The following is a 14,222-nucleotide window of genomic DNA, read 5'->3' as shown; positions in this document are numbered from 1 at the left end:
AATGGCTGTGGACCCACCATAGGCTCATAAGGCTCATCAGCTTGCTCAACCTCACTCCCCACAGTAGTGCCCGGACTATTCTCCACATAATCTTCATTTTGGTGCACATCTGTTGGGAGTGTTTTTGTAATAATGGCAGGTGTGATTACAACCGAGGGTCTGGCCTCATTTCTGGCTCGGATCTGAGATTGATCTACACAAGGTCTGAGATCAGAAACATGAAAATATTTTTGAACTCCATTTACATCAACTACATACCTAACAGGACTTAAAAACTTAAGAATAATAGCTTTGGTCCATCCTTTTCCTTCCTTCAAATTTTTGCACCACACTATTTCCCCTTCCTTGAAAGATAAGACTTGTTTTTCAAATTTGTTATCAGTTATAACTTTTTTAGACAAAACATTTGATGGTTTAATTAATTCAAAGCGGGTTCTTGGTTTATATTTAAATAACATTTCATTTGGGGACATACCGGTTGAATTTGGACTGTTTCTATATGTGAACAAAAAGTTCTGTAGTAAAAGTTCTTTAGAAAATCCCGACTCTTGTTCCAGTAATCTACTTAAGGCCTGTTTTGCTGTTTGAACGGTTCTTTCGGCCATGCCATTAGACTCGGGATGATATGGTGGACTTTTTAAAGGCACACATCCATTATTTTTCAAAAACTTTAGGAACTCTACAGAAGAAAAAGGTGGACCATTGTCACTTACTAAATATACAGGTATACCGATCATAGCAAAAGTTTTACACAATTTTTCAATCACTTGTGAGGCTGAAGTACCATGCATTATATGCACATCAAGCCATTTTGACATTGAATCAACAATGAGTAAATAAGTTACAGAATCTTTCATAAAAAAATCTACATGAACTCTCTCAAAGATATTTATACATTTTTTCCAATTTATAGGTTGACTTGTATTTGTAAAATTTCTTGATGACTGACATATACTGCATGCAGCCACTATACTTTCAATGTCATCATTCATCTTAGGCCACCAACAATACTCTCGCATTAACATTTTTGATTGTACCATCCCCTGATGAGATTCATGAAATAAGGCTAATACTTTATTTCTTAATTCGCTAGGAATAATAACTCTGTTTCCCCAAAGTACACATTTTTGATCAGTTCCTAATTCTGCCCTTTTGATAAAGTATGGTTTAATATTCTCATCATTTATTGAATTTGGCCACCCTGTCAAAACATACTCATAAACTTTGCTCAATACCCTATCTTTTTGTGTCAATCTAGCGATCTCCTGGAAATCCAATGGTACATTATCTTTTAAATTGAAATAATTTATACTGTCAGCTACATTTACTTGTTCAGGCAGTGGTAGCCGTGACAGTGCATCAGCATTTCCCAATAATGTTCCCTTTCTATAAATTATTTTATACTGATAACCTGACAAAATTAATGCCCACCTTTGCAATCTGGCATTAGCTGTGACAGGAATTTTCTTAAGAGGATCAAATATAAACTTTAAAGGCTGATGATCTGTCACTAGAATAAATCTCCTACCATATAAAAATTTATGAAATTTCTGTACTGCAAATATTATAGCCAAAGCTTCTTTCTCCACTTGAGAATAATTTTTTTGAGCCATATTTAAAGTGGCTGAAGCAAAACATATTGGTTCACTATCAATTTCATGACTTAACACAGCCCCTAGACCATATTTACTTGCATCAGCAGTAACATACAATTCTTTCTTACAGTCATAATGCACTAATAGTCCATATTCACTTACCAACTTTTTGCTTTGAAGAAAAGATTGATTACAATCTTTAGTCCATTCAAAAGAAACTCCCTTTTTTAATAAAGCATGTAAAGGTGCCAAGTGATCTGATAGTCTGGGCAGAAATTTTCCATAGTAGTTTAAAAGTCCTAAATATGCTTGTAATTGAGTTATTGATGTTGGTGCTGGGGCCTTATTTATTGCTTCCACTTTTTCTGGAAGTGGTTTTATACCTTCCTCACATACTAAATGTCCTAAAAATTTTATTTCACTACAAAAGAACTGGCATTTGTCCAAATTTACTTTAACATTATACTGATTTAATTTACTCAACACATTTTCTAGGTTTTTATAACAATCCTCTAAATTAGTGCCCGTTATTATTAAGTCATCTATGTATGCTTTAACATTTTTTACACCCTGTAAAATCTGATCCATAATACTTTGGAACACAGATGGTCCTGAAGATACACCAAACTGTAAGCGTGTTGGTCTAAATAACCCTAAATGTGTGTTTATGGTCATATATTCCTGAGATTTTTTGTCTAATAATAGCTGTTGGTAGGCTCCGCTAAGATCAAGGACACAAAATATTTTAGCTCCAGACAACTCCGCAAATATATCTTCAGGGAGAGGCAGTGGGTAATGGTCGGTATCTAGCATTTTATTTAAGGTGACTTTATAGTCTACACAAACTCTAAGTTTTTTATCATTTTTTTGTACTGTCACTATGGGACTGGCCCATTCACTATGGGTAACCCTTTCAATAATACCTGCTCTTTCTAATTGAAGTAACTCATTTTCAACCTCTTTCTTTTTTGCATAGGGTATGGAATATGCTTTATGAAAAATAGGCGTTGCCCCATCTTTGAGCTTCAATGTTGCCTGCATGTTTACAATATGAGAAGATCTGTCTCTACAAAATACCTGTTTATATTTATTTTTTAAGCAGTCAATCATTTTATTCCTTTCTATTTTATCCATCTCTCCTTGCACTAAACACACATTTTCTATTTTAAATTTTTTTTGCCACTTAGGAAAAAGTAAATTTAACCAATTTCTTCCAATCAAAGGACTAAAATAATTGCCGCTTTCAATTACTATAAGATATAAATCCTGTTTGACATTTCTAGGCCTAATCTTAATAGCTCCTAGCACAGATAACACTTCTCCCGACACAGACTTCAATTTCACAAAGCAATTTTTTAGCTCATGTTTCGGAAAATAAGTTTCATAGTCTCTTTTATGAATAACCGACTTACAAGCTCCTGTATCTATCTGCATATTAAGCATCTTGCTGCCTAGTCACAAGTTAATTACTGCACTGTCTTGCTCTGACACAGCTCGGATACTACCCAACACAATATCTTCTTCCAACTGCTGGCTTTGGTTTTCTTCTGGTCCCTGTTCTACATTCCTGATATTTCTAAAACGGCACTTGTGTGCCAAATGACCTTGTTTCTTGCAAACATAGCACACACAGTCTTTTTTGTAGCATCTATCTGTGAAATGTGAACCACCACAGCATCTGCATTCCAATCTCGTGTTCTGACCTTGTTTAGCTGTGCCTACGCCTGCTCTACTAGTTTTATTCTGCCAAGTGTCTTGAAGAGGTTTTCTCTTTTGGTTTACCAAATTAATATCTGCTTCTGGTTGAATATTTTTGGTGTCTTTTGCTGCACTTTCCCAAGAAATGGCCAGTCTTGATGCCTTTTCAAAAGACAAATCATCATCCTCTGACAAAAGCTTACTAATGATCTGCTCATTTTTTAAGCCACACACCAATTTGTCCCTTAAGGCGTCCCCCAAAAAATTTTTGAAATCGCATGATCCTGCCATCTTCTTTATTTCTACCACAAACTCTTTATGGTTTGGTTGTCTTTTTGCTTACATCCATAAAACTCGTATCTAGCAGCAATAACCGATTTCTTTTGCACGTAGTGATTTTTAAGCGTATCAACAAGTTCCTGGTAGGTCTTTGTACTGGGCAAACTTGGGGACAGCAAACTCTTCAGGACCTCATAACTTTCAGGTCCCATTAGTGTAATAAACAATGCTACCTGCTTGTTCTCCGCGATACCATTAACTACGAAAAACTGCTCCACGCGCTCCGTGTACGCGGTAAAATCTTGCCCTGGCCGAAAATTCTCAATTGCTCCAATCATTTTTTCTTTTTTTTTTTTTCCCTTCAGCGTCGCCAATTTTAAGTATTGACTATGTTAAGAAAAACTATCAACTTCAGTACTCAATAAAGATATATTTCTATAAAACCCAGAGTTCTTTAATCGTTACCAATCCAAAATCTAAATCCTCTTTTTAATTATTTGACATACTGGCCAGAGTGCTCAGTGATCTGTTCCAGCTACATGAATACACGTCAATAATCAACTTCGATTTCTTTGACTAATGTATGAGATGTCAACATGCAACAAATAAACACAAATAGCACATAGCACAAATTAAGGGTCCACCATGTTTACGTGATTTAGTTTCCTCAACTGTATCAGCTTCTGAAATACATATATAATCATTTTAATTTATTTCTTCGTACATATGAAATTTACAGCGCCCTGCATTAATTTCACAAAATATTCAACATTCGCATCATACTTGGCCCAAACGTACCCACCAGTCCCACCATCCTAGCGGCATTGGGCCGTTGTATCACCAACGAGATTTGCTGAAACGTACAGTCACCAGCACCAATATCAGACACAACAAGCGTGCATAAATATCTGTTACGAATCTATTTCTAGGGCCCGAAAGACGTGTCAGATATTAATGCTGATGACTGTACGACCTGAACGTGGGTCAGCGGGGTGACACTCTTTCCCGGCCCGGATAATACCGGGATGGAAATACCGACCCTGTTTTTCGTGTACACGCCCATAGAAGCTCCTGTCAGTTTCTATGGACGTAACTGGTGGGTGGAAAAATTTGAAAAAATTTAGGATGGTAGTAAATATATCAAACTTACAAGGAAAACTATAACGGTTAAGTTTTCTTCAGAATTATTAGTAGTTTAAGAGTAAATAGCAGCCTAAGGTATAAAATATACCTAAACTTGGAATATTCCGTACAAAATACGAAATCCTTAGAAAAACATAACTTATTTTTTCGTAATGGCTACGGAACCCTATTTCGGGCGTGTTCTCTATTGTACATCAGAAATAGTAAGCGATACGCAGAAAACACGTACACATACAGAGAAACTTACGTATACCCACTGATAGTGTATTATAAAGGCAAGGAGGACTCCTTTTATATCTATCAGTGCGTATACCTACTTAATCTTATTAATATTATAACGAGCGGAAGGCCTAGGCGGGGCAGTAGTCCTTCACGAACAAAAGGTCTACATCCATGACCATCGGCTTCGTGCACAGCCAGGCACCCCTCCTCCTCCTAAATTCCTAAATTCCTATGGTCCTCGTTCCTAAATTTCGCTTCCGGTATGCGGTCACAGCTTCTAAAACTAACGAGCACAATGGTCATAATTTCTCCAACAATGTGGCCTTTTTTATATTTATTTAGTCTCAACCTATGTCTCAACATAGACAGGCGAAAGCTGCGACCTTTAAAAATAAGCAAGAGTGTGTAGTATTTTTATGTGTATTTACGTACAATAAAGAGTTATTTATACAATGCATTCCCTTTTTAACCGACTTCGAAAAAGGAGGAGGTTCTATGTTCCAATGTTTGTATTATTTTTTAATTTTTAACTTTCCGAGTGTAACAAAAACCGTAATGAATGTGGACTAAGTTTGCACGAGCGCGCTTTATTTGATTTATATTATTAAATGATTATTATTATTCATCATATCAGACGTAGGACGTCCACTGTTAGACATAGGGAGGCTTATGTCCCCACATAAATCTCCAGTTGCATCGGTTGGAAGCGCCTGCGTCCACTGTGAACCTGCGCCTTTAACCAAAGCTTAGAGCTTATGTCTGAACTAAAGGCGTAAAGGCCACGAAAAAATATACAAAGAACGACATTCACAGCGAACTGTTAAACGTGAAATTCAAAATAGCCGCCTTAGTTCGCAAATTCGTATGTTTCACGATCTTGTCGCACTGTACTTTTATTTGTTTCCTGGAAATGCAAAGGAAACGCTACCAATAATACCATTGTCACGCATGAAGTTAGTTGGTGATTTTTGTATTTCTAGAAAAAGTTTTACTATTTATTATGATGAGACAGGGAATCACCTATTACTTCTTATCATTTTAAGCTTATTCACACGTGCGGGTAAAACGCTAGAAAATTGATATGTTTTTCAATACCGATTCGCTTCACGTCACTACAAAATAAAATAACGTCTATGGAAATTTCGTCATCTGTCTGTCAGTGGCGAATTTGTCATTGGTCTATAGTCTCTGGTTGGCTACAATGAATGAAGTGGTCGTGTTTGTGTAAATGATTGTGGAACAAAGAATTAACAAGACGAATTAAATGTGGCTCGGCAGAGTACCGCTGTTTAACATTACTCATGAGTACGGAAGAGACTCTGTTGAACCTCGATTTCGACAAGCCGAACACGACAATTACGCTGCCGGATGACGGCGTGGTATCTCTATCGAGTAGTGCTGAGGAAATTTGTTTAGTGCCAGACGTAGGATTTGAAGGCAACGTGGATTCCCCAGGGGTGAACAGGGAGTCACAGCCGCTCCTGGGCGGCCGTGGCGACTTCGAAGTATCCTACAATCATTTTCCAGGTAAATACGTGCTATTATCACTGAGTCATGTATACGCCTATTTTAGAGCTAAAGTCGTCAATTTACATTCTCAAAACATATGGGCAAGATTACTTCTCAATTTGAGGCTGAAAACGGTAGGTTTTCTTTTGGAAGAAACTTGTTTGACTTCCTACTGTTACTTCTAAGGCTTCCAGACAGGCTGTTTTTTTTTAAATGTCATGACATTGATATATAGATAGTAAAATTGACCTTGGTCTTCTATGTGTACATCCCAGAATACAAGGTGATTACATTTGGCATTGTTTTGCACTGACTATGCATAATAATAACTTCAACTTCATGCTTATGTTAATTCATTACTAAAAGTGTTTACTCAGGTAACTTGAGTGAATATAGCTGCAGAAAGAGAACAATGTCAAGTTTCAGCCAACTGTAAAAACTGTAGATTGTTTTCGGCAATATTTTTTTCATTTGTTAACATGGATCAACCTTTTCACTGTGGTAAGCGTTCGATTTAGAACTTAGGTTGAATTATTTTGTGATGTAAACATTTTAATTGTTTATTTGTAGGTTTTAAAACTGTTTATAGCAGTCCATATGCTAGCGAACATTATTAGCTTAACTGTGTCAAGATAAATTCAACTGCAGACTTTCTTTATGCTAGTTCCTTAACTATTATTTTAATTTGTGTTCTTATATTTTTGTAAGTTGTGTCAAAAATATGTTCAACATCATCTTGTCCCATTAATTGAATTATAAGACAATGTGTTACAAGAAAAGAAAATGACCACTTAATTTCAAATGAGAAAACAGTATACTGTGAAATTCCTGTGGTCAAAAATTAGTAAAACAATACTTGTATTTCATCCGTAGTGCTGTTTGTTTATTGTTTAATCTTAAATTTGTTTTATGAATAAAAATCATAAAGATAATTCATTTTTGAGTAGGTCCATAATTGTACCTATTTTAGCTTCAACTTAGGTCCATGATCATACTTTAGCTTCAAGTCTGCTTTTAGAAATGGTGTTAGTCAATTCAGTGGCGGACTAACAGTGGGGTGGAAGGGGCAGCTTGCCCCGGTCCTCCAAATGTCTGCAAGTTTTCATAATAGAGTTCTGATTCCTTGACAAGGCTAAAAATGTGTTTAGTACATCAACTTCTAATACTGGGTGGGCTCATTCAGCTTTGCCGATTTGGGCCCCGAATGAGCTTAGTCCATGCCACTAAATCGATGTCACTTTGTCACATGTGAGAAACTTGTTTATTTTAACTTTTGACTAAAAAGGAATTCATTGAATTTTTAACTCCACTTCAATTTTATGTAATTGTACCCCAAGTATGATTACATACTTTGAATAAAAGAATAGCTTTTTATCTTTATTTTAATGCTTCATTTATTGGCTAGTTTTGGATGTTGTGGCAACCACTCTTCTAGTAAAATAGTGTAACACCTTCTAAATGTGTTTGAAAGACAGAGAGATAAAAATGCAAATTTAACTTGTTTGATAAACAAGTTCTAGTATGGGGCATATGTAAATGATGTAAAAATAGCTCAGTTGTAACACTTATTATAATAACGTAGTTATAACAAGGTTGCTGATTAATTTTAGCCTTTAACCATCCATAATATTAAAATATAAAATTAATAGATAAGCAGACATTTTTTCCTTTTAGTTAGACAAGGGTATTGCGGAATAATTTTCCTTTGCTCATGTTTTACACTTTCTAGTTTTAAAAGTTGTGTAAAGCAAATAAAAAAATATATAACCTTTACAGAAGAACACTGTCTGTCTCATTAACAACAAAGTTTTGGCATGGAAAAATTTGGTTCTAAGTCATGCTAAAAATTGTTATTGGCACAAAAAGCTTTTGACTAATTACTCTACCAGTCTTGTGATAGGTTTATAATTATTCATTGATGTTTGTATAATGGTTGAAGTTTATAATTACATTAACCATACAATACAATTGTATGTTTACTTGCCTGTGGCATAATGGAATGTTTCATACCATGCTTTAACTACCAGTGTTAAGTGTCCAACTTCAATCTTATCTTGATGGTGACAATATAGGATCTACAGTAATTTTTTAAATGTAAGTGTAGTTTTTAAGTATTTTAAAAAATTAGTATGGGTCGGTTTTGATCCACAATCAGGCAGATGTTTGTATAAAAATATGAATGTTTGCTCTCGAGCCTTGGGTGTTTAATATGTATTCATATTAAACACCCAAGGCTCGAGTATATTTGTCTGCTAGTATGTTTGTCTGTTGCATAACACAAGCTTTGCTTCCTTTGGGATTAGGTCAATTCAATTGGTGTCAAGGTCCAGTGAACCCGTGATATTTATATATGCTTCCTTGGCAGATGACCCGCAGTTCAGTGAACTGGTATGGCAGGCAGAGGTGGCCATCGACAACAATATCTTCCCGGAGAGGATATACCAGGGCTCCAGCGGCTCCTACTTCGTCAAGAACCCTGGTGGAGTAAGTATGGCTTGATCATTTTGCAATTCAATTTGGGGGGAAAATGTAGTCGATTCCGGAAGGAAATACGTTAGAAAAAAAAATCTTTTTATTAGTTGGATTGAACCCGGATCTCAAGTTTTATAAATTGTTTCTTTAAGCACTGGCTATCATCGTCAAATGACTCAACTAATACACTCAGTAAAAAAATGGATTTTCATGAACGAATCTGGAGCAATTTCATAAGTAAAAAAAAAAGTAAAAAGTAAAATAATCTTTATTGCCAAAAAAAAAAACCTAGCTCAGTACAACTCACAAAAAATAAAAAATAAAACATACAATAAAATTTAGAATAAAAACATAAACGTAAAGAAAGATTCTATAATACAACTGTCTGTAAACAACGGGAATTCCAGCCACATCGGAAAACAAGAGAATTGTGATAATCCTTTCTCTCCTTAGAACAACCTCGCTATACTCAGTATACTTTTAGATTGATTGTCGTCCGGTGTCTTCGTTTTTTGCTCGGCGCAGCTCATCAATGCGTTCTCGACACTGATTAATGAAAACAAATCAACGCCACCAAGGTCGAACTATCGGTTGTCACAGTACTAAACCAGTATGTTATCTACAAGATGCGCACCAATAATTTATATAGTGACTGCATACAGACAAATACGGACAAGATGCGGATGTGTAAGTTTATATATCAACATCTTAGTCTAAGGTTTTACTGCAGGGTACAGGCCGTCGCTCAGGATGACAGCACTAGGTCAGTACGTAATTCCCACAGAGGCCCAGTGCGGATTGGAAATTTCGCACACATTATTGAGTTTCTTCACACGTGGCAGAAGGATATTTTCCTTCATCGTAAAGTTCTTTTGGTAAATTTCAAATGGACGCTGTTTTGCAATAGGTACCTGTCTGAGTCACTATCACTATCATTTTGGAATACAATGACAAGTCAACTTAAACTTCTTTTCTAAGGGTTGACATTGTATTGCAGAATTAATCAGGGTTAACACACTATAGCAAAACAGCGTCCAATATACTTTCGCACATTTTCGAAAAAGTCAGAGGTGTGAGCGAGCACAGACTCGAACCCGCGACCATCACCTTGAGAGGCCATAGGTCCAGCGCTGGCTCTAGCTCTAGCCCTTGATCGAGGTAGAACGAAATTGTCTACACCGCTTCCGCGCCTTGCAAAAGGTGCCATCATAATTTTATTTTGCACTGGAAACCCGAAAATGGCACCCTTAGCATCTGCAGGGCTACGAAACTCGAAACTCGAAGTTCGTGTCGTGCGGTCCCTCTGAAACTTATACTATTTAATACGAGAGCGAGACGGTACGATACGAACTTCGAGTTTCGGGTTTCGTAGTAGCCCTGCTGGCGCCTAGAGCGACCGCCCCTCTTGCTCTACCCCTGGGCCGGCGCTGCATAGATCAATCAAACCACTAGGCTAGGACGGCTCTACTAGTGCGGTAGGTATGGTAGATTACTTACTGCTTCATTACTGTGGTTCGGTAGAATCTGTTCGACCATCGTTAGCCTTTATTAAAACCAATAAAAATCTATAATTTCATACGTTTAGAGCTCATGTTATAATGGCAAGTATATGATGTCAGTCCTGGATTTTGTCAATAGGCCGTATAGGCCGCGGCCTAGGGGCGGCAGCGGCCTAGGGGCGGCAGATTTCAACGAGAAAATTATTTTAGAAAGTTACATAGGGCGGCGGATATGAAGTGGCCTACACTCCTAAAAAACATAAATCCGCCACTGTATGATGTTACTTATAATTTGCCGGTGATTCAGCTTTAATCAATTGGATTCATTTTGGAACACAATGGCGCTACTGTGTTGTGGATATTGCATTGTCCCACTTTGATTATTTCATTGATCTGGTTAGTAATGCGATGGGCAGTAATATTATGAGTGTGTTATTTGAGACAAGAGTGTTCTTCAAATGATAGTTAAATTGGTCTATTTATTGATTGATACATTGACTTTTTAAACCTACTTACAGGTTTTTTAACCTTCTACGCAAAACGAGGGGTGTTATAAGTTTGACGCCAAAGTCTATCTGTAGGGTGTTAACTAGCATACCTATAAGCTATTTCTTGTAATACCTACCTGGATGGCAAAGTCGCCATGTGCGGCGGGACGTAGGTAGGAAGAACAAGTAAACATACTTGATTGCCGACAAAAGACTAACTTTATTTAAAATAAACTTAATAATATACAGGTATTACAAGAAATAGCAAGTTTGCTTTTATATGCTAGTTAACTCTTTACATGTCTGATTGTGGCGTCGAAGCTCTCAAATTTCTATTCGGTTTTTTGTGAAATCGTGTTTCCTTGTTTTCTTGGTTCAGTTTTTTTCAGTTATTTAACTCTTCAATTACCTACAATGACGGGAGTTTGTGAACGTCCCTAAGTTGGTTTGGTTATATCTTCTACAAATATCGTCACAATCAACAATCGGTCGGTATTTCGATTCTCAAACCGCAAACGGCGTAATTACGCTTTTTATCTTATAAATAATAATGACTAAGTATCTTGATTAAGTACAGTGAGCAGTAAAAGTAGATGAACGTGCTCCTTTTCTTTCGTCGAACTGTATTATTACAGATTTGATATTGAAATAGAGCATACATTATATTTTCCTACGCGGGTTAAGGGGACTTGAAGATTAGTCCTTTTATTTGGTGCGTCGGAAACATTAGTAAATGATCTTTTTATGATGTTCTACTTTTATTAGCTGCCATAACCCTCAATTTCGTATTGCCGAGTCGTACCTTTTTCTTATATGCTTCTGGAGGTAACGTTTTGACATTAGTGTGCGTCGTAGAGTTGGGATTCCACTGGGCGAGCCGCCACTTTCGGTGCGATTTTGAGGCCTGTGGCGAACAGTCATGCCTCATGCGCTGCCTCGCGCGACGGCTTGCTCAGTGGAGACCCGGCTTTAGAAGACTACTGAGAGAAATCATCATCGTAGGACGTCCACCTGTCGGATGTAGATTACGAGTAGATTAGATTAGATTTATTTATTACCTTTTGAAAAAATACATTATAAACACATTTATTTATTTATTCAATACAAAGTCAGGCTTACAGTTTGCACCAAAACGCTCGTTAATACTTAATACTATGCTAAAAATAACATTATTTTAGATAAAAGTGCTCCCAACCATCGGCAAAACACGTCAGCATCCTGGATTTCAGTCAAAAATTCATTTAGCAGCGCAATTGCCCTGGCCGTTGGACAGTTCTTAGCTGTACGAGTCCTCAGCCCCACCAACGCTGCGAATAAGTGATGGCGGTGGCGCACTCCGCCTGTACATACTGTTGCGGGACGAATAGAGTCATTTGCCGCAGTACCAGAGGATTATTGACTCTATTTTGCAACAAAGAACAGTAATGTACGAGCAAATGCAACTTTCGCCTAACACATGTCAGTTAATTACAAGAAATTCACAAAAGGATCGTCAAATGTATTTAAAAAAAAATCTTATTACAGTAAATTGACAGCCAGAATAAAAAATAGAATTTAGAATGTCAAATTATAATTCAATTCAATAATAATAATTAAAAGCAAAACAAGAATATACTTAAATCAAAGTCATATTTATGCATTAGGAACAATCAATCAAACAAACAATAAAATAATTAAAATGCCGAAAACAATAAAATTAAATATAAAATCAAAATTAAATTCGTCCATGATTCGCGCTGTCATTGTTCATCCACCATTACGTCTCATATTTCGTTTTCTAGATTTTTTTTACCGTACAACGGCAAAAAGTACTAGACACTGGCAAAATTGTCCTCCGATGGACAGAGCCATATTTTTTTAAAGAAACAACAAATTCGCCCATCTCGTTGGTGCACGTCCGACACTGCGCTTGCGATCCGCGGTCTCCATACGAGAACTTGTTTGTCCCAACTGCTATCTGTGTTATGTCAGACGTGTTTAAAGTGTATTGTTCATATAAGTTTATCGGTCAATCGACTTTTAAGTGTACCTATGTTATTCTGTCCTGTAACTTAAGAGACATCAGTATTAACATGCTTAGACGAGATGAGCATTGAAGGAATGAGGGCTATCGTTTCTTGTCTCACTAGATGGCGCACTGTCGCGTGAGTTTTTAAGTGTGGCTTTCAGAGTCTGTTATTACGGGCGTTAAAACAAAGTTTAGATTAAAATCACATTTAAAACACCTTAAAACCGTACCATAAAATATCCAGCCACTACAGTGTTGCTTAGTCCCGTTTTGTTCGGAAAAAAGGGAGGACAAAAGTTTCCGAAAGACAAAACTGTCTCAAAACACAGACATTAATTGCCCCGTAACGCATAATTGCCATAATTAATTTCAGGGAATGCAATATTTCACAAAAAAATTCTAATTATAAATAAACCCGCGTAGCTCACCCAAAAACTATGAGATTTGTCATTTCGGAGACCTCACGCTACACTAGCGCCTCTAGCGGCGAATTCATTCGCGATAGCCCTCATTGCCTCAAAACTGTCACAACTCCTAACTTTTAGTGGATTTGTACCCCATACAATCATAATAAAAGTAACTCGGGAGACGTTACCATTTTTTTTATTCGACTGGATGGCAAACGAGCAAGTGGGTCTCCTGATGTTAAGAGATCACCACTGCCCATAAAAGTCTGCAACACCAGAGCCAATCTCTGGTATCTGTAATACCATGGCAACAAGCTTCACTAAAAGTTGACTTTAAACACCTGCCGTCCTTGTTCTGACAGACAGCCATAACAGTAAAGCAACGTCTATTCCACAGAAAATTATAGTCTTCAAACCGAAGGACGAAGAGCCATACGGCCGGCTGAACCCAAATGGACGAAATGGATGCACAAGTGTGTTGCCCATGCTGCTTCGGGCGTTCCTGTCTCATCCCCAACCAGGGATACCTGTCCGAGGCTGGGGCCAGCCTCGTCGACACCAAGATTGGGCTCAAAGTCGTGCCTAAGACAAGGGTGAGTACAGACACAATTTTAAACATGAAACGTTCTTATCCCACTAATATTATAGATGGAAAGTTAGTAAGTCTGTTTGTTTGTTTGTTACCTCTTTACATCTAAACCGCTGAACCGATTTAGAGGAAATTCGGTATGTTAGACACATAGTTCAAGTCCCTGGAAAAGACATAGGATTTTATCCCGGAAAAAATCCTAGTTCCCGCGGGATAGCGATAAACGAATTCTACGCGGACGGAGTCGCGGGTAACAGCTAGTCCTACTTTATTTTATAGAGTCAGTTTCTGTTGAATTTCATTTTTAATAGAA

The 14,222-nt window shown here is 37.1% G+C and overlaps 1 protein-coding gene across 1 annotated transcript; it reads left to right on the top strand.

The window, feature by feature from the left end:
- Nucleotides 1–6,019: 6,019 nt before the first annotated feature.
- On the top strand, nt 6,020–13,906 carry LOC141439344 (phosphatidylinositol 4-kinase type 2-beta-like). Its single transcript, XM_074103631.1, has 3 exons — nt 6,020–6,464; nt 8,812–8,930; nt 13,718–13,906. Exons 1-3 carry the CDS (start codon nt 6,239–6,241, stop codon nt 13,904–13,906), a joined length of 534 nt encoding a protein of 177 aa, XP_073959732.1. The 5' UTR covers nt 6,020–6,238.
- The last annotated feature ends 316 nt before the right edge of the window (nt 13,907–14,222 follow it).

Source organism: Choristoneura fumiferana, chromosome 20, assembly GCF_025370935.1.
Source record: "Choristoneura fumiferana chromosome 20, NRCan_CFum_1, whole genome shotgun sequence".
NCBI classification, from domain to species: Eukaryota; Metazoa; Arthropoda; class Insecta; order Lepidoptera; family Tortricidae; genus Choristoneura; species Choristoneura fumiferana.
The sequence above is the reverse complement of the archived record's forward strand: the minus strand, read 5'-3'. Positions and strand labels throughout refer to the sequence as shown.